Raw genomic sequence first — 21,406 nt, 5'->3', positions numbered from 1 at the left:
CTCCCTCTCGCTCCCTCTCGCGTCTCTCTCCCTCCCTCCCTCTTCGCTCCCTCTCTCTCCCTCCCTCGCCTCTCGCTCCCTCTCTCTCCCTCCCTCCCGCTCGCTCGCTCGCTCCCCTCCCTCCCTCTCTCTCTCTCTCTCTCTCTCTCTCTCTCTCTCCTCTCTCTCTCTCTCCTCTCTCTCTCCCCTCCCTCCCTCCCTCGCTCCCTCTCGCTCCCTCTCTCTCCCTCCCTCCCTCTCGCTCCCTCTCTCTCCCTCCCTCCCCGATCGCTCGCTCCCTCCCTCCCTCTCGCTCCCTCCTCACTCTCCCTCCCTCCCCGCTCGCTCGCTCCCTCCCTCCCTCTCTCTCTCTCTCTCTCCCTCCCTCCCTCTCGCTCCCTCTCCCTCGCTCGCTCCCGCTCGCTCGCTCCCTCTCTCTCCCTCTCCCTCGCTCGCTCCCTCTCTCTCCCTCCCTCTCTCCCCCTCCCTGGCTGATGTCAGCAGGAGGGCTCGGGCCCCACCCACTGCAGCTGTGAGCTGGAGAGTAATCGGCTGAGCGCCAAGATTTACAGAACACAGGTACAGGGAAACGTCTTATAATGGTGCAGAGAGGATTTTAATAAAAGTGGGTTAACAACCACTTTATGTCCTTTCCAGGATGTTTCCTCAAAAGTGCTGAAAAGAACCTACCAGGGAAATTCCTCTTTCCGCCCACACTCCTTGTTGCAATAACCTTTGCAAGATGTGTGTGCCTGAACTGGCAACTTTGTTCTGTAAGAAACCTGACGCTGGTCACTGTTTGAGTTATACTGCTGCTTTTTTTTTTTTTTTTTGAAGTAATCACCCTGGCCTTGGTTGTCACATGGTGTGAGGTTAATCATCTGCAGGGCTTTTTTTCTCAGAAAATAGGTACAGGAACTAAATCACGACTCCCCCCCCCCCCCCCCCCCCGTCCCTTACACACACACTCCAAACCGCATCAAATAGTGGGTGTGGTCAAATTTCACCAGTAGTGGGAGGGTCTTAACAGGGACATTAAATACCAGTTGTTGCATTATGTACAGAGTGCAGAGTTTAGGGAGGGGGGTACACACAGACAGACTGCAGAGTTCAGGGTGTGCTATGTAAATAGTGCAGAGTTCAGGGGTGCGCTGCATACAGAGAGCAGAATTGGTCTTTTTCCTACAGCTGCTTACCTCTGCATCCCCATCCACATCTCTTGTTTACCCCTCTTCAGCTCTGACGTCTGCATGTCACTTGTAGGCATAGAAGCTGGACTTTATGTTTTCAAGTAATAGTGGTCAGCAGGGAGCAGAGGGCCTGAGCCAGAGGTGGTGGAACTGAGTTCCACCAAGTTCCAGCTGAAAAAAGCCCTGATCATCTGTATCTAAAATTGACAAAGACAAAGGAGCTGGTTGTGGATTGCAGAAAGAGGAAACCACCAGTGACTCCAATCTCTATTGAGGGAGTGGATGTTGGGGTAGTAGAGAGTTACAAGTATCTGGCGGTGCACATAGGTAATCTGGACTGGAGCAAGAACACTGAGGTGCTCTATAGGAAGGGCCAGAGCCGCGTCTACTTTTTGAGGAGGACTGAGGTCCTTTAACATCTGCCAGGCGATCCTGAAGATGTTTTATGAGTCTGTGTTGGTCAGCGCTCTACTGTATGCAGTGGCATGCTGGGTAGGCAGGCATGCAGATTGTAGTGTAGTTTTATTATGTTATTTGGTGTTAATGGCTGTTGGTAATTTTGTTTGTGTTTTTGCATCTGGGATTTTTTATTGGGATTATAAAGTATTCTGTATTGCAGATAAAAAAAATATATATATTTAAATATATTGCCTGATCTACTGTTTAAAAAGGTATACCAAAGCTGGTGTCTAATAAAATATTTATAAACCCTAAATAGTAATTTACTTGATCAAAACCTTAAAGCGGAGTTCCACACAAAAATGGAACTTCCGCTTTTCGGAACCCTCCCCCCCTCCGGTGTCACATTTGGCACCTTTCAGGGGGGAGGGGGGTGCAGATACCTGTCTAAGACAGGTATTTGCACCTACTTCCGGCATAGACTCCCATGGGAGTCTATGCCTCTTCCCTGTCCCTCCGCGCTGTCTCCTGGGAAACACACAGCTCCCAGGAGATAGCAGGGACCAGTTACGATGCGCAGCGCGACTTGCCCATGCGCAGTAGGGAACCGGGAAGTGAAGCCGCAACGCTTTACTTCCTGATTCCCTCACCTAGGATGGCGGCGGCAGCTGGCGAGAACCGAGCGGGTTCTCGGCGTCGCCTGCCGACATCGCTGGACTCCAGGACAGGTAAGTGGCCATTTATTAAAAGTCAGCAGCTGCAGTATTTGTAGCTGCTGGCTTTTAATATATTTTTTTTTTTTTTTTTGGCGGTTTAGGTGGACCCCTGATTTAAGCCCCCATTTGCACATGCGGGCACGGCACTCTCTACTGCCTCTATGAATAACAATTCATAGTGGATCTATTTTCAGAGAGTGGTAGAGCAGCAGATGCCAGGCATTCCTGGGTGGTAACTGCCGCCTCCTGAATGCCTGCCTGTTTTATCGCTCCCTCATTCATTAAATTATGTGACGCATATTTACTATGCCCTGTGGGTAGGCACTGCTGTGTCGCACATCTCAGAGAGCCTGAACTACAGAGGTGCTAAGAGGAGGATTTTCATGGGACAGAGTCAGTGCAGGAATCAGTTTGGAGGCAGCAAGGTGCCATGGGATACATAGTCCGTGGAAATCATAAGTAAACAGCATACGAGAAGCTGCAAACCATGCAGGAAACCTGAAAGGAATTTTGTCTAGCAAGCTTATATGGGATTGTCAAAAATAACGGTTTGTGTTGCTATTAAAATGGTGTTTGCACTTTGTCATATTTACAGTACCTCTAGCTGCCACGTACAGATGTTTTCTCATTTGCATGCTCTTTTTATAGCAGGGAGCAGCCCTCTTGACAGCCCAAGAAACTTCTCTACTAGTACATCTGTCAACTTTCCTTTTGCGCGTAGGTGAGTGGAACGCACCCATTTATTGTTTTTTTTTTTTTTTTTTTTAATAGTTTTTCAATTCTTGTTTGCTGAAGACAGTACTATTCTTTGTCTGTTCGTTTTTTTTTTTTCTGTTTTATTTTCACGTTTGTCAAGCGCGAGTGTTTTCAATATACACAAAAAATAAATGTTAACTTCGGTAAAGGCCTTAGCCTAGCACACCTAATCCTTGACCTTGTGGAAAGAAAAGCTTGGAGAGGACCAGGTATATCTAGAAAACAACAGACAACAGTCTGAGGCTTAAGCAGAACACTCTAAAACCCTTCACTTCAGGAGAGGAGGGTCCATTTAAGAAGAATGATATCTGATAGACAAAGGGGGGTGGCAGGACAGAGGAGAATTAATATTAACAGTGGAGGAATCGACACAAGGACACATTATACTGGCTGTAAGTCATCTTCCTTGTACTGAATATTCTGTTTTTGATTTTAACTGCACTTAGTTTTTAACCGTTACTGCAGCTAGATGGTGCTGGCAGGAATTTTAAAATAGTGCTCAATAGCACCTACTGGTACCACTTGGTAGCTCCTAGCAGTTCAGTTTGACCGGCCTTACTACCTATATGAGTTGTCAGAGACCGGGTCACACCAGAGGCTGTGCCATGCCTCTGGACTAGAGATGGGCTTGAGCGTGTTTCAAAACCCCACATGCGTGATCCCACCAGGAAACAAACACTGCACACTGCTAATCCCAGGCAGCGAGAAATTTCCCAATCTGTTCAGCTGTGGACCAGGAAATGTCTTGCTGCATGTGAGTAGCGCTTGGCAGTGTCGGCTTCCTGGTGGGATCAGGCATGTGGGGTTTCGAACATGCCCGATCTCTACACTGGACCTGAAGAGGTCTCTGTGGCTTACTAACACGGTACACAGAAGTCTGGAAAATGCCACAGTGCAGAGTGCAGGTCCCAAAAGTAACATTCCAGGCTAACTCTGCATTCTTTGATCCAGAAAGAGCAGGGTATGGCCGCCAAAGCTATAGCTGAGGATACGCTGATCTGGATAGCTACTTTGTAGGGTCACAGGTGAAAAAATGTTTGGTGTATTAGTAGACAAGCTTTCTGGATATACCTACTTCTAAGGTCAAAGCAGCACTGAAGTAAAAGGACAGGGGTATATCCTGAAAACTTGTTCTGAAAATGTATCTGTTAGTGTAAATAAAAAAAGATCAGAAACAGTAGTTACCTGTGTTATGGTCAGCAGAAATGCTTTTAGAGTCTGGACTGTATGCTCTCTGTTGTTGCTTTCGTTCTCCTTTTTATTTGTGGTTGTCATGTTCCTCTGTCTTTTTCCCCACTGTCCTCCACCAAGATCTCATTACCTTTGTCTAGTTTCAGGTATTATAGGCTTCACTCACATGATGGCACAGGGGCTGTACAGCATTCAGAGCCTGTGTAATCCCTCTCCTGGGACCCACATCTGCTTGCACTTGCTCAGATGTTTGCTCCAAACACATCTGCCGCTCTGGAGCATAACTGCATGCAGCCATATCTTCTAATTAATCTCAATGGGCAGCTGGACATGGCAGCTGCAGGTCTATGGAGAGTGATTATGCAGGCTCTGCATGCTTTATGGCCATGTGCATGAAGCCATATTGTGGTTCATGCACTTGTGGCTGCTAGGCCAGAGATCTTCGTGTTCATATCCCTGCACTCATGAGGTTCAAGTAGTTTGTTGTTCCTCCCAGTGGCTGTTATACCAGGTAGGTCTTATTCCAGGGGATCAGATATGTTCATATCTCTTCATTTTTCCTGTTGCAGTATATATGGTGGAAAGATGCTTTTTATCAATTTACGGTAGATCACAAACATTATGTGGGTTAATCCTGCTTTATGCAGTGTGGTGTGTGTTTTTATTTTTTGTTTTGTTTAGTTTTTTTGGCATCCATCAACCCATTTGTATGTTGTATGCACTATGTGCAACTTTTCATATCACCAGCTTTGTTTAATTTTATTCTAAAAATCACTTTCCTGTCTCTGAGGTGTTAATCATCTGCTGGCTGAAACATTTTGCTGCAGGAACAAAGGCACGACACTGTTAAAACAAATGTGTTTTTTGGCCCTCTAGCAAGCCTAATATGACATGGGGCCCAAAACGCCCTCCTTTTTGGCTGCTTTACCTTAGGATCCACTTTTCTTTCTTTTGAACTAGGCATTTATTTCAGTTGTTCCTCTCCTGACATTGGCATATTGTTTGCATATCAGAAATGTGTATATGCTTCTAGCTGTTTTGATACAGTGGATCACTTTTAGATTTGTCTTGGGCAAAGGTTCACGGTTTATGTCGCCAGGGTGGAGCTGGTGCTCCTGGCCCTTGGCATGTTTGCATTTTGAGAAGTGACTCAGTCAGTTTATCACAGACTAAGCAGACTCTTCTGAGTTTTTTTTTTTTTTTTTTTTTTTTTCCATACCTCCAATTTTTGAACATGATGGAGGGACAGATTTTAAAGGGGCAGAAAACTGAACGCATAGTGCACTGTGGTGAAAAGTGGGGATGGTCATTTGGGTGTGGCTTAAAGATAGACCAAAAGCAGATTTGGTAAGAACCCCAACTGACACTTGACGCTTCATGGTAATATGAACAGAAACAGCCAAGAAGTTGGTGTTCATTATTATATATTTGTTTAGCTGGCTACAACTTTTAGTACAGTCTGTATACAATGTGACAACCTAACTGTTCTCAGCTGAGAATGCAATTATAAAACACAAATGACACTTCAAATGCATTTTAGCAAAAAAAGATTTAGAAAACATAATTTGACACCAATCTGTTGCATTCTTCTCCCTGTATACACAGCACACATGTGCTACAGTCCTTTACAGACGAGATCTGCTTTGACTGTGTCTAGGGTTGCAGCAATACGTCTTCCTTTTTTTTTTTTTTTTTTTTTATCGACAAGTACGGATACTTGTGCTCACCGATAGGGATGAGCTTTGAGTTCCAGTCGAACTCATGTTCGACTCGAACATTGGCTGTTTGCAAGTTCGCCGAACAGCGAACAATTTGGGGTGTTCGCAGCAAATTCGAATGCCGCAGAACACCCTTTAAAAGTCTATGGGAGAAATCAAAAGTGCTAATTTTAAAGGCTTATATGCAAGTTATTGTCATAAAAAGTGTTTGGGGACCCGGGTCCTGCCCCAGGGGACATGGATCAATGCAAAAAAAAGTTTTAAAAACGGCCGTTTTTTCAGGAGCAGTGATTTTAATAATGCTTAAAGTCAAACAATAAAAGTGTAATATCCCTTTAAATTTCGTACCTGGGGGGTGTCTATAGTATGCCTGTAAAGGGGCGCATGTTTCCCGTGTTTAGAACAGTCTGACAGCAAAATTACATTTCGAAGGAAAAATTCCATTTAAAACTACCCGCGGCTATTGCATTGCCGACAATACACATAGAAGTTCATTGATAAAAACGGCATGGGAATTCAACACAGGGAAACCCCGAACCAAAATAAAAAAAAAATGACGTGGGAGTCCCCCTAAATTCCATACCAGGCCCTTCAGGTCTGGTATGGATATTAAGGGGAACCCCGGCCAAAATTTAAAAAAAAAATGACGTGGGGTTCCCCCTAAATTCCATACCAGACCCTTCAGGTCTGGTATGGATTTTAAGGGGAACCCCGCGCAAAAAAAAAAAAAACTGTGTGGGGTCCCCCCAAAAATCCATACCAGACCCTTATCCGAGCACGCAACCTGGCAGGCTGCAGGAAAAGAGGGGGGGGGGATGAGAGTGCACCCCCCTCCCCTCCTGAACCGTACCAGGCCACATGCCCTCAACATTGGGAGGGTGCTTTGGGGTAGCCCCCCCAAAACACCTTGTCCCCATGTTGATGAGGACAAGGGCCTCATCCCCACAACCCTGGCCGGTGGTTGTGGGGGTCTGTGGGTGGGGGGCTTATCGGAATCTGGAAGCCAAAGGGAAGCTAAAGGGAACCCCCAGATCCCGGCCCCCCCCCCCCCCCCGTGTGAAATGGTAAGGGGGTACTTACCCCTACCATTTCACTAAAAAACTGTCAATGTTAAAAATGACAAGAGACAGTTTTTGACAATTCCTTTATTTAAATGCTTCTTCTTTCTTCTATCTTCCTTCATCTTCTTCTGGCTCTTCTGGTTCTTCCTCCGACGTTCTCGTCCAGCATCTCCTCCGCGGCGTCTTCTATCTTCTTCTCCTCGGGCCACTCTGCACCCATGGCATGGGGGGAGGCTCCCGCTCTTCTCTTCATCTTCTTCTTCATCCTCTTCTCTTCTTCCTTCTTCTCTTCTTCATTTTCTTCTCCGGGCCGCTCCGCATCCATGCTGGCATGGAGGGAGGCTCCTGCTTTGTGACGGTGTCTCCTCGTCTGACGGTTCTTAAATAACGGGGCGGGGCCACCCGGTGACCCCGCCCCCTCTGACGCACGGGACATGACGGGACTTCCCTGTGGCATTCCCCGTGACGTCACAGGGAAGTCCCGTCAAGTCACCGTGCGTCAGAGGGGGCGGGGTCACCGGGTGGCCCCGCCCCCGTTATTTAAGAACCGTCAGACGAGGAGACTCCGTCACACAGCGGGAGCCTCTCTCCATGCCAGCATGGGTGCGGAGCGGCCCGGAGAAGAAAAGAAAGAAGAAGAGAAGAGGATGAAGAAGAAGATGAAGAGAAGAGCGGGAGCCTCCCCCCATGCCATGGGTGCGGAGCGGCCGGAGGAGAAGAAGATAGAAGACGCCGCGGAGGAGATGCTGGACGAGAACACCGGAGGAAGAACCAGAAGAGCCAGAAGAAGAAGAAGATGAAGGAAGATAGAAGAAAGAAGAAGCATTTAAATAAAGGAATTGTCAAAAACTGTCTCTTGTCATTTTTGACAGTTTTTTAGTGAAATGATAGGGGTAAGTACCCCCTTACCATTTCACACAGGGGGGGGCCGGGATCTGGGGGTCCCCTTGTTAAAGGGGGCTTCCAGATTCCGATAAGCCCCCCGCCCGCAGACCCCCACAACCACCGGCCAGGGTTGTGGGGATGAGGCCCTTGTCCTCATCAACATGGGGACAAGGTTTTTTTTGGGGGGCTACCCCAAAGCACCCTCCCAATGTTGAGGGCATGTGGCCTGGTACGATTCAGGAGGGGGGGCGCACTCTCGTCCTCCCCTCTTTTCCTGCAGCCTGCCAGGTTGCGTGCTCAGATAAGGGTCTGGTATGGATTTTTGGGGGGACCCCACACCGTTTTTTTTTTTTTTTTTTTTTGGCGAGGGGTTCCCCTTAATATCCATACCAGACCTGAAGGGCCTGGTATGGAATTTAGGGGGACTGCCACGTCTTTTTATTTTTTTTTAATTTTGGTTCGGGGTTTCCCTGTGTTGAATTCCCATGCCATTTTTATCAATGAACTTCTATGTGTATTGTCGGCAATGCAATAGCCGTAGGTAGTTTTAAATGGAATTTTTCCTTCGAAATGTCATTTTGCTATCGGACTGTTCTAAACACGGGAAACATGAGCCCCTGTACAGGCATACTATAGACACCCCCCAGGTACGAAATTTAAAGGGATATTACACTTTTATTGTTTGACTTTAAGCATTATTAAAATCACTGCTCCTGAAAAAACGGCCGTTTTTAAAACTTTTTTTTGCATTGATCCATGTCCCCTGGGGCAGGGCCCGGGTCCCCAAACACTTTTTATGACAATAACTTGCATATAAGCCTTTAAAATTAGCACTTTTGATTATTCATGTTCGTGTCCCATAGACTTTAACAGTGTTCGCACGAACTTTTTTCCTGTTCGCATGTTCTGGTGCGAACCGAACAGGGGGGTGTTCGGCTCATCCCTACTCACCGATGCTGATTACCGATAAGTGCGATTAGAGCCCATACAAAGTGAATAGGCTCAAATCGCTTTGCAAAGAATCACATGCGATTTGAACGGGAATGCATTGCAATTTCTGTCCATCAGATTGTTCAGGTAGGAGCGGTGAGGGAAACGCACTACTTTCCTAGTCAATTTGCATGTGTTTGTTTTTTTGCAGTGCAATTTGAGCCCATTTGTTTTGTATGGGCTCAAATTGCACCACAAAGGTATCTGTTTTAGGTATCTGAGCATTTGTACGAGTATTTGTGCAACTGCTTACAGTGCCTTGAAAAAGTATTTATACCCCTTGAAATTTTCCATATTTCGTCATGTTACAACCAATGTAAACGTATTTTATTGGGATTTTATGTGATAGACCAACACAAAGTGGCACATAATTGTGAAGTGGAAGCAAAAGGATACATGTTTTTCAAAATTCTTTACTAATAAATATGTGAAGAGTGTGGCGTGCATTTGTATTCAGCCCCCCTGAGTCAGTAAAAGTCTTTTTTGGGGATGTCTCTGCCAGCTTTGCACTTCTAGAGTGAAATTTTTGCCCATTCTTCTTTGCAAAATGGCTCAAGCTCTGTCAGATTGGATGGAGAGTGTCTGTGAACGCCAATTTTCAAGGCTTGCCACAGATTCTTAATTGGATTTACGTCTGGAATTTGACTAGGCCATTCTAACACATAAATTTGCTTTGATCTAAACTATTCCATTGTAGCTCTGGCTGTATGTTTAGGGTCCTTATCCTGCTGGAAGGTGAATCTCTGCCTTAGATTGTAAGCTCCTTGAGGGTAGGGACTGATGTGAATGTACAATGTATATGTAAAGCGCTGCATAAATTGATGATGCTATATAAGTACCTGAAATAAATAAATAAAATAAGTCAGTCAAGCAGACGCATGCCCTGTACACATGGTCGGACATTGATCAGATATTCCGACAAAAAGATCCATGGATTTTTTCCAAGGGATGTTGGCTCAAACTTGTCTTGCGCACACACACGGTCACACAAAGTTGTCTGAAAATCCGATCGTTCTGAACGCGGTGACATAAAACACGTACGTCGGGACTATAAACGGGGCAGTAGCCTATGGCTTTCGTCTCTTAATTTATTCTGAGCATGCATGGCACTTTGTGCATCGGATTTGTGTACACAAGATCGGATTTTCCGACAACGAATTTTGTTGTCGGAAAATTTTATAGCAAGCTCTCAAACTTTGTGTGTCGGAAATTCCGATGGAAAATGTGTGATGGAGCCTACACATGGTCTGAATTTCCGACAACAAGGTCAAGGTCAAGGTCAAAATCCGACCGTGTGTACATGGCATAACAGGTTTTCTTCTAAGATTGCCCTGTAATTTGCTCCATCCATCTTTCCATCAACTCTGACCAGCTTCCCTGTCTCTGCTGAAGAAAAGCATCCCCACAACATGATGCTGCCATTACCGTGTTTCACGGTGGGGATGGTGAGTTCAGGGTGATTTGCAGTGTTCGTTTTCCCCCACACATAGCATTTTTCTTTTAGGCCAAAAAGTTAAATTTTGGTCTCCTCTGACCAGAGCACCTTCTTTGACATGTTTGTTGTGTCCCCCCACATGGCTTCTCGCAAACTGCAAACAGGACTTCCTATGGCTTTCTTTCAACAAGGGCTTGCTTCTTGCCCCTTTTCCATAAAGACCAGATTAATGCTCTCCTTGCCCAGCCTGTTGGTTTAGGTGGACGGCCATGTCTTGGTTGGTTTGCAGTTGTGCTATACTCCTTCTTCTTTTTTTTTTTTTTTTTTTTTTTTTTTTTTTTATTTTCGGATGATGGATTGAACAGTGCTCTGTGAGATGTTCAAAGCTTGGAATATTTTTTTTTATAACCTAACCCTGCTTTAAACTTTTCCACAGCTTTATCCCTGACCTGTCTGGTGTGTTCCTTGGCCTTCATGATGCTGTTTGTTCGCTAAGGTTCTCTAACAAACCTCTGAGGGCTTTCCAGAACAGCTGTATTTATATTGAGATTAAAATACACACTGGTGGATTTAGGAGACTTCTGAAGGCTATTGGTTCCACTAGATTTAAGTTAGGGGTGTCAGAGTAAAGAGGTCTGACTACAAATGCATGCCACACTTTTCAGATATTTATCTGTAAAAAAAAAAAATTTATCATTTTGCTTCTACTTCACAATTATGTGCTACTTTTTGTTGGTCTATCACATAAAATCCCAATAAAATAAAGAAAATTTGCGTTTTTGGTTGTAACATGACGAAACATGGAAAATTTGAAGGGGTATGAATACTTTTTCAAGGCACTGTAGTATTGGTTTCGGTGCAACCCTAACTGTGCCACAAGCAAGAATACATGTACAAACCGCACACACCAAAATGCAGGGACCAGCAGTGTGTACTGTATATAATGCACAGAGTGAAGGGCTCAGGAGTGTGCATCACAAACAGCACAGGGGTCAAGAGTGTTTATTGCACAGAGTGAAGTGCTTAAGAGTGTGTACCACACACAGTGCAGCGGTCAGAGGTTCAGATATACAGATCTGGCCTTTGTGTGCTCCCTGCCACGATAGACCAACTGACTGAATATACTGTACGAGCCCTGTTGCAGTGTCTTCCTTTCTGAGGCAGTATATTTGCATCTCACCATCAGTGTAGTTCACCTACTGAGCCTTGACATGATATTGATCTATCAAAAAAATCCCAGTGCTGTTAAATAACAAAGTAGATCTCACAAGGGTTTATTCTGCAAACAATTTATTAATGGATTTATAAGGTAGAACAATTAAGAGGTTGTCAACAAGTGTATTCCATGCTTATGAGCCATTCTTTTATTAGACATTGGCTATGATCTGTTATTATTGTATTATCTTTATGATTCTTTGTACTGATATTACTAATACTGCCTGTTATATATTTTAATGTATTTATTTTTTCTTGCTATGTAATCCCTGAAATGATTCAAGTCATGGACCACGCACTGACAGGTAATAACAGATATGTTTTGTCATGTATCAACATTGGATTCACAACCTATTTTTAACTATGAAACTTTTGTAACCATTTTCATTAATTTATTTTAGATCTGATGGACGTAGATGGTCCTTGGCATCTTTGCCATCATCTGGATATGGTACCAACACTCCAAGTTCCACTCTTTCGGTAAATCACTGCTGTTCTTAAGATAAATATCTGAAAGCTAATAATGAAATGTGGTGGACTGGTTTGAATAAAGCCATATTTGCTAATGTCATGATTTAACCCTCTACGATGCACAGTTTTGATTTGGGGAAAAAAAAAATACATTGCCCTTTTTTGGTTTTGATTTTCCTATGAATGGGTGAAATTTTTTTTATCTGACCGCCACTTAAAGGGTAACTCCACTTTCGTGCGGAAAAAAAATTGCAAATAAAAACAAAATATAGCATATACAATTGCGAAGTCCTATTGTAATTGAATGTTATTAAAAACTACCTTTCGTTTTCAATCTGCAGCTCTGTAATTTTCTGTAAAATTCAATACAATATGGCTACCTGAAGGCTGTCACTCTTTTAAGATGACCATAGGGCTCTAAGAGAATATATTCGCTCAATGCAACCTGATCTTTTATATTTAAAAAAAAATAGGTATTCTATTGTGTTTGTGTGCACGAAAATTAATTTGAGAATTTTTTTTGATAATAATATAGATTTAATTAAATAGGTAATTATCGAGTGACTTAAAAAATTGCAACTGCAGTCATTCTATTATACGGGGTCTCTGCTTAGTAGAAAATACTGTATATACTGTTTTGGGGGTTTAAAGTAATCTTTAGGCCTAAAACATTTACCATAAATGCAGTGTGTGTGTGTCTCTATGGCGAGCAGAGCGGTAATGTAAGCACGTACCTGTACAAAATGGGTAGCAGCTGCTCCCTGAAAAAAAATGTTCCAATAATGGTGGAGGAGGAGGATAAGCAAAATTTCCCTTCTTAAGGTGAAGTTCTGCTTTAATTGGAATGTTTGTGACTAAACTAATCCTCATTTGTATTGTGAACCGTAATGAAAAATGGTGCAAAAAATGTGTGCTCAAAAATTAATACACTATATGAATACAAAGCAAGAGTCCATTAATGTCCTAGTTGGTACACCAAGGGTTAACCCTTGTTAATTCCAGGACACTTGTTGCAGGTTCCCACAGAGATTGAAGCAAATCTCTAAGATCAATTAAAAAAAGGAACAGCAGAGGGTGCAACCTAAGTGTAGCATAAAGGCATATTAATAGAAGAGATATAAAAAATTGCAACTCAAATGTTGGCAAAATAAAAACCGCATATTGCATAGCCTCAGTCAGCTAAAACTGTAGTCCCTGAGGTAGCAGTGGTAATCCAGACCATGAAGTGTGCATCGCCACAGGCCAGGTCTGCCAAAATGTAGGAGACTCTTTGACAGCATAGGAAAGCTGAAGCGGATAACATTAGACACCAGGAGGGCCTGACTATGCATTTCAAGGCCGCCCGGACTCCCCGTCCCCCCCACCCCCTCCCCGTCCCCAAGTATGTTTATAGGTGTATATTCACAGTGAATGATGCAAAAAAAGAATTAAAATGAATGGTTGTAATATTAAACAGCTACTAGAGGAAGCAATCTGTATTAACTTCCATTTCTTGGTGCTGCCCCTTGAAGATATGTGAAATGTGCTTTTTAGCTATGTAAGTTGCCGTTTTTTGTCTTTTTTTTTTTTTTTTTGTTAATGTTTTTATGATACACTTATGTTGCACCCTCTAATCTTCAGTTATATGACACATTTTAGATAATTCAAATGTTTATACTGCACGTTCTAGTTATTTTTTATAGACTCCCTATGAGTGTGACCAGGCTTTTACATGTTGTTTTTAGGTATTGTAATAATTTTTGTATGCCAGGCATCCCAAGTAGGCAACAACCTCTGTTTGCATTAATGTTTTTCTCTCTCTGTGTCTCTCTCTGTGTCTCTCTCTGTGTCTCTCTCTGTGTCTCTCTCTGTGTCTCTCTCTGTGTCTCTCTCTGTGTCTCTCTCTGTGTCTCTCTCTGTGTCTCTCTCTGTGTCTCTCTCTGTGTCTCTCTGTCTCTCTCTGTCTCTCTCGTCTCTCTCTCCAGTCTTCCTCCTCTTCTCAAGAGAGGCTTCATCAACTACCCTACCAGCCCACTGCCGATGAGCTGCATTTTCTTTCCAAGCACTTCCGCAGCACAGAGAGCGTCAGCAATGAAGAAGGAATGCAACCACCATGTATGCGGCCTCGTTCACGAAGCCTTAGGTGAGAGTACTGTAATGTACTAACCTTAAAAATCATCTTGCACTTGAAATATAAAACCTTGCTACCCAACCAATGCAGTTTAGTGATTGCATACTTCATGATGATAAAATTCTCTAGTTAATTTCTGACTACTGTATGAAATGGTAGACAGGTCCACACTCACAGCTGTTCCATACAGTATAATCATTGTAACTTCTGAAAATGTATGCACAGTTGACTTTCTCCCTTTTTTTGTTTTTGTTTTCCATGTTACTTGACATCATATTGAATGTACATACACGGCCTCATTGATTTGTTTATATGTTCCAGTAAATCAAGAAAACAGGTCATCATTCAAAGTTACACATCTGTGTGTCCCTTTTTTACTATGTTTTCTAATGCCCAGAGAGGTGCTCTGATCAGTATTTACAGTACATCTGGAAAGTTTTCACAGCGCTTCACTTTTTCCATATTTTATGTTACAGCCTTATTCCAAAATGGATTAAGTTCATTATTTTCCTTGAAATAATACAAACAATACCCCATAATGACAACGTGAAAGAAGTTTGTTTGAAATCTTTGCAAATTTATTAAAAGTAATAGAAAAAAAAATCACAGGTACATAAGTATTCACAGCCTTTGCCATGACACTCAAAATTGAACTCCGGTGCATCCTGTTGCCTCCTGATCATCCTTGAGATGTTTCTGCAACTTGATTGGAGTCCACTTGTGGTAAATTTAGGTAATGGGACACGATTTGGAAAGGCACACACCTATCTATATAAGGTCCCACAGTTAACAGTGCATGTCAGAGCACAAACCAAGCAGTAGGGTCCAAGAAATTGTCTGTAGACCTCCGAGACAGGTTTGTATCGAGGCACAGATCTGGGGAAGGGTACAGAAAATTTTCTGCAGCATTGAAGGTCCCAATGAGCATAGTGGTCTCCATCATCCGTAAATAGAAGCAGTTTGGAACCACCAGGACTCTTCATACAGCGGGCCACTCGGCCAAACGAGTGATCGGGGGAGAAGGGCCTTACGCTCAGGTGCAAATTGGGCCAATCCTTTTCAGGTAAAAAGTCGCATGATTTTTGCCGCAATTTTGTACAGGTCAAAAGGTCACCAATGTAAAAAGCAAAAAAAATGCCCATATCTACCAAAAAAAAAAAAAGTTCCAGAACTTGTTTGAGCTTCAGGTGCTTTGGAGTAGAGATGTGAACCATCTCCATAGAGAATAATTGATTTTTTTTTTTTTTTTTTTTTCCCCCTCCAGCATTTTGTAGCTTGAGGCTTCAAGCTACAAAACGCTTAGGTGTGAATGGTGCCTTGGTCAGAGAGGTGACCAAGAACTCGATGGTTCACTCTGACAGAGCTCCAGTGTTTTTCTGTGGAGGGAGGAGAACCTTCCAGAAGAACAATCATCTCTGCAGCACTCCACAAATCAGGCCTGTATGGTATAGTGGCCAGACGGAAGCTACTCCTCAATAAAAGGCACATGACAGCCCACCTGGACTTTCCCAAAAGACACCTAAAGTACTCTCAGACCATGAGAAACAAAATTCTGAAACATGAAACAAGGATTAAACTCTTTGACCTGAATGGCAAGCGTCCTATCTGGAGGAAACCGGGCACCGCTAATCACCTGGCCATTACCATCCCTACAGTGAAGCATGGTGGTGGCATCATCATGCTGTGGGGATGTTTTTCAGCAGCGGGAACTGGGAGACTAGTCGGGATTGAGAGAAAGATGAATGCAGCAAAGTTCAGAGACATCCTTGATGAAAACCTGCTCCAGAGCACTCTGGACCTCAGACTGGGGCAAAGGTTCATCTTCCAACTGGGAAACAACCCTAAGCACACAGCCAAGATCACAAAAGAGTGGATATGGAGCAACTCTGTGAATGTCCTTGAGTGGCCCAGGCTTGAGCCCAATTGAACATCTCTGGAGAGATCTGAAAATGGCTGTGCACCAAAGCTCCCCATCCAACCTGATAGAGCTTAAAAGGGTCTTGCAAAGAAGAATGGGAGCAACTGCCCAAAAATAGGTGTGCCAGCTTGTAGCGTCATACACAAAATGACTCGAGGCTGTAACTTCAACAAAGTATTGATAAAAGGCTGTGAAGACTTAAGTACATGTGATTTTTTTTTTTTTTAAATAAATTTGCAATGATTTCAAACAAACTTCTTTCACGTTGTCATTATGGGGTATTGTTTGTAGAATTTTTAGTAAGATAATGAATTTAATTAATTTTGGAATAAGGCTGTAACAAAATGTGGAAAAAGTGCTGTGAATACTTTCCAGATGGCACTGTACATGTTTTAAGAGAATTAGATGAAATATTTTTTGGCCATACTTCTCTTGTGGGTCACAGGCGTGCCCTTTACTTGTGCTCTCCTGTGACCCAGAGTCAGCTTATAGCAGACTGTTTCCAACTGTCTCGCATGGCAGAGCTGCTCCAGGCTCTGGAAGGTTTCTGACAATATTGTCTGGGTCAGTGGTCCCCAAACTTTTTGGCATCGGGGACCGACGCTGTTGAAGAAATTTGTGCCAAGGCCTGGGGCGGCGTATGTGGCTTTTTGCGGCCAATTTATCGGGGCAATGGCTGGTGTTGGTGCTTCAATCATCCCGGCACCGTCATTGATATGGTGTCAGGATGATTGAAGCACTTTATTTCTATTATTACATTGTAATATATAATGAAATAGTTCAACTCACCATAATGCAGAATGTGCCAGAGTGTCACTTGCCACGTCGCCTGCCACCAGATGCGGATTGTCACTTTCCACGTCGCCTGCCTTCAGCTGCAGCTTGTCGCTTGTCACCAGATGCATTTTGTCCCTTGCCACGTCACCTGCCACCAGATGCGGATTGTCGCTTTCCACGTCGCTTGTCATCAGATGCATTTTGTCCCTTGGCACGTTGCCTGCCGCCAGATGCGGATTGTCACTTGCCACGTCGCCTGCCTTCATATGCAGCTTGTCACTTGCCACGTTGCCTGCTGCCAGATGCATTTTGTTCCTTGCCACGTCACCTGCCACCAGATTTGGATTGTCACTTGCCACTTCACCTGCCATCAGATGCAGCTTGTCATTTGCCACATCGCCTGCCACCACAGGAAGATTGTCACTGCAGTGGTGGCAGCACAGGTGTGCGCTTTAGTTCAGAGGCAAGCCTGGAGTAGTGGGTAGTGAGGGAGAACAGCGGTAATGGGGGGGAGGGGGCGCGGGTAGTGAGAGATGATCTGCCTCACCTCCAGCAGTGTATTGGTGTTCTTCTGTGCTGTGTCGGCGGAGGAGCAGTGATGCGGGAGGGCAGTGAGAGATGATCTCAGCTCTCTGCTCCCCCGCCTCACCTCCAGCATTATAGCAGCCCCGCTGTGAGTGTTAAAGAGCGGCGATGCAGGCGGGCGGTGAGAGATGATCTCATCTCTCTGCTCGCTCGCCTCAGTATAGCGGCCCTGCTGTGAGCACTGAACAGCGGTGATGCGGGCGGTGAGAGATGATGTTATCTCTCTGCTCGCTCCACCGCCACCGCTCGTCAAACAGTGCAGCCTTCGCAGCCCAGCTGCAAACAGGCCATGGCCTGGCAGTGGGCCGCGGCTCGGGGGTTGATGACCCCTGGTCTGGGTTCACCCAGCTGCCTGATTAACAGCTGATTCCAGCTCTTATTATGCAGCTAAGAGTCGGAGCCAGCTGCACCCGCCCCCTCTCCAGTGCAATGATCCAGTAAACACTGAAGGAGCAGAGAGCAGTGATTGACGGTCACTGATCTTTTCTCTGAGCAGACCAAGAACTAATTGATTAGCATGTTAGTTCTTGATCTTAGAGCTGACATGGGACATCTGCAGCATAGTTTATTTTTAATAACCCCATACATACAATAATGCTGATGTGCTTATTTGAAACATAAATTTGTGACTTTTTTGGGTCAATTCACTTCACAGATTTGTTGTTTGTGTAATTCTTTCGTTATAAAGGAAACTGAACTAAAGTGTTTGAGACAGGAAATTAAGCAATAGATGTAAATCATTTTGTATATGCATTAAGGAATCTGTTTTATATGTCTTTCAGCCCTGGTCGAGCATCAGGAAACTTTGATAATGAGATCATCATGATGAATCATGTTTATAAGGAGAGATTTCCAAAGGTAATTGTATGTTAAGCTCATGTATTTTTATTATTTCGTAAACAAAGGATGGGGGGGAGGTGTGGGTTAAAGCCTACAATGAGCCCCATCCCTTCTCTTCTTACTAGTATAATGGAAAGATCAGTGCTGCCCTGGACATTCAATAACAAAAGATCACTCCTCTCTGCGACTTTATTTCCATCTTTTGTTGCTTGTACACATACACAGCCTTGGCCGATCGAATACAGATCCCTGCGGCAGCGTATGATCTTTGACTGTTATGAACGATCCGTCAGCACTGTTTGGACTGGTGCCATATGACACAACCCTGCAGTGCTGATTGTTCACAAATGTGAAAGATTGCTCAGTGCTGCGGGGCTGTGATCCATCGAGTAGGGCTGTGTATTGTTACAAAGAGCCGCAATTAGGCACACAGAGCCACAAGTTGTGGCTGAATGGTAGCACTGGTGTCTAGAGCAGCCCTTGCTGCTGGATATATTTAGCAAACAAGAAACAACGACTCCTGCGCACAGGTGGATCACCATATAAGAGATACGTCAACACAGGCCTTGCTGCCCTCAAGGATGGGGAATCCTAGTGAAAACCGAAATAAAAGAAAAACAGGCGCACCAGCCTTGTGCATCAATCTATTGATTCGATCTATTTATTTATTTATCTTTCATAGTTCCATACCTTTGCATATTTTTTTGATGCGATTCATCACCAATGGTTCAGCTTGCTTTTGGTATACTATTATTTTAATTTATTTTATTGTAATATATAAAAATTTACTACACGAACTATTCTCTGTTCACTAATTGGAATGTTGCCCGTATGATTGGAGGGCACAAGAGGGAGGGATCCCCTGAGGGGGAGGAGCCCCATATCCCATCCTTGTTTCCTTGACACTCAGGCACTTATAAGAAGGGACTGCTGAAGGAGGGATCACTGCATAGCTCTGACGAAGAAGGGACGCTCCCTTCGAAACGCGTTAGCTGATTGTGATGTCTGTGCGTCCCTCCACAATCTTTGGAAGGTATCGCTAATCCTAAGTCGCATGCTGGCTGTCAGTACACTTTATGTTGTGCCTCCTCCACCTATTGCTTGTGAGTTGTTTCTTTTTACCAATTTTATTTAATAAATGTTTTAAAAGTTAATGCACAAGGCTGGTGCGCCCCTTTTATTTCTTGCTGCTGGATACCAGTGCTGTCACTCACAAATCCATCCCCAGATCTTTCTAGCAGTGTGGCCAGACATGAAAAAGGGTGGGGGTGCATCTGACCACACTGCTTCGCAATGGCGGAACAAATTCCAACAGGACCAAGTGTTTGTGCTAAAGGATTAAATAGAACTCTGCTGAGACTTCTTTAACCACTTCAATACCAGGCACTTGCCTCCGATCCTGCCCAAGCCAGTGTTCAGATTTCAGCGCTGTCACTTTTTAAATGACAATTGCGCGGTCATGCTACACTGCACCCAAACAAAATTTTTATCATTTTCTTCCCACAAATGAGCTTTATTTTGGTGGTATTTGATCACCTCCTGCGTTTTAAAAAAAAAAAAGACCGAAAATTAAAAAAAAAAAGTTTTTCTTTGTTTCTGTTAACTTATTATTTTTTTTTTTTAAATTTTATTTCTCCTTCACTGATAAGCTGCACTGATAAGGCGGCACAAATGAAATGGCACCAATGAGGTGGCACCGATGAGATGACACTGATAGGTGGCACTGAAAGGTGGCACTGATGAGCACTGGGCGGTACTGCTGAATTGCACTGCTGGACATCACTGATGGCACTGGCAATGCTCATCTATCAGAGGCTCATTACCGAGATCGGTGATGCAGTGTGTCAGATATGACACCCAGTCTGGTTAACTCAACCACTTCCCAGCCGTCATTCTGCTATAAGCTGAGCGGGATGTGGTTAATGTCGTCGTTCATAAAATTGCCAGATATTGTATTTTTTAATCTCCAACAACTAAATTTGGAATCGTATTATGTGCATCATAGGCTTCACAGGGCAACTGGACAACAAAGAAATCTGGGTTTCCCCAGGAAAACATCTGGGCTACTGCTTTTTTGGAAAAAAAAGTGTGATGAAGGGAAGAAAAAAGAATGCACATCATTATTGGGCACATACTATTGCTAGATACACAGACTAAAAATTGTCCAAAAACAGTCAGTTTGGCCGTTACCGACTGACTTTCGGCCATTGTGTACAGGTCCTCATACGGCAGAAACTGGTCTCATGGAGCATGCTGGAAAACCAGCAGGCGATTGGCATTGGATTAGCGCCTGGAGCCCAATGGCTGTGTTCTGCCGGGAGGAGGGAGTGGAGTGCAGCGCTTGTATGTACAGGGTTACTCACTGGTCCCAGGAGTCTCATATCATGCTGAAATTCCTCTTTTTTGTTAGAGACTTTCTGGGAAATAGGATTTTTTATAACGGCTTACCTGTAAAATCCTTTTCTTTCGATGGACATCACGGGACACAGAGCCACAGTAATAACTGATGGGTTATACCTTTAGGTATTGGACACTGGTCACACCCTAAGCAGGAAGTTCAACCCCCTATATAATCCCTCCCCTTCCAGGGATACCTCAGTTTTGTAGCAAAGCAATATAAGTGTATTAGAAGAGGGGCGGGACCTCTGTGTCCCGTGATGTCCATAGAAAGAAAAGGATTTTACAGGTAAGCTGTTATAAAAAAAATCCTATTTTCTTTCTCGAACATCACGGGACACAGAGCCACAGTAATAACTGATGGGATGTCCCAAAGCAATGCCAACTGGGGGGGGTGGGGGGTGGGAAATCACAACCAAGTAGGGTGCAATCAGACCTGAGGACCCTGTACCGCTGTCCGCAGCACACTACGCCCAAAGGCGATATCCTCATGCCTTCTCAAATCCACCTGATAAAATCTGGTGAATGTATGGACTGAAGACCAGGTTGCGGCCTTGCAGATCTGAGCCATAGAGACCTGGTGATGCACTGCCCAAGAAGCACTAATAGCCCTTGTGGAATGTGCCCTGATCTGAAACGGAGGAATCTTCTGTTTCAAACCATAAGCTTGAATAATCAATTGTCGAATCCATTTAGAAATGGTAGCTTTAGATGCTGCCTGTCCTCTATTGGGACCCTCTGGCAGCACTAACAAAACATCCGTTTTGCGAATT

At 44.1% G+C, this 21,406-nt stretch overlaps 1 protein-coding gene across 10 annotated transcripts in view; it reads left to right on the top strand.

The window, feature by feature from the left end:
- MAST3 (microtubule associated serine/threonine kinase 3) overlaps positions 1–21,406 on the top strand; it is a 368,908-nt gene that overhangs the window by 250,516 nt on the left and 96,986 nt on the right. For 6 of the 10 annotated variants that reach the window (XM_073599643.1, XM_073599678.1, XM_073599601.1 and 3 more), the window contains 5 exons: positions 2,933–3,005; positions 11,820–11,840; positions 11,937–12,015; positions 13,971–14,128; positions 18,179–18,254. In XM_073599643.1, the coding sequence (XP_073455744.1) occupies positions 2,933–3,005; positions 11,820–11,840; positions 11,937–12,015; positions 13,971–14,128; positions 18,179–18,254 (407 nt within the window). The remainder of the gene's footprint in view (positions 1–2,932; positions 3,006–11,819; positions 11,841–11,936; positions 12,016–13,970; positions 14,129–18,178; positions 18,255–21,406) is intronic. The other 4 variants (XM_073599652.1, XM_073599608.1, XM_073599670.1 and 1 more) reach the window with 1 other exon arrangement.

Source organism: Aquarana catesbeiana, linkage group LG01 (assembly GCF_042186555.1).
Source record: "Aquarana catesbeiana isolate 2022-GZ linkage group LG01, ASM4218655v1, whole genome shotgun sequence".
NCBI classification, from domain to species: Eukaryota; Metazoa; Chordata; class Amphibia; order Anura; family Ranidae; genus Aquarana; species Aquarana catesbeiana.
Note: the sequence above shows the minus strand (reverse complement) of the source record. Positions and strands in the feature narration are given on the sequence as shown.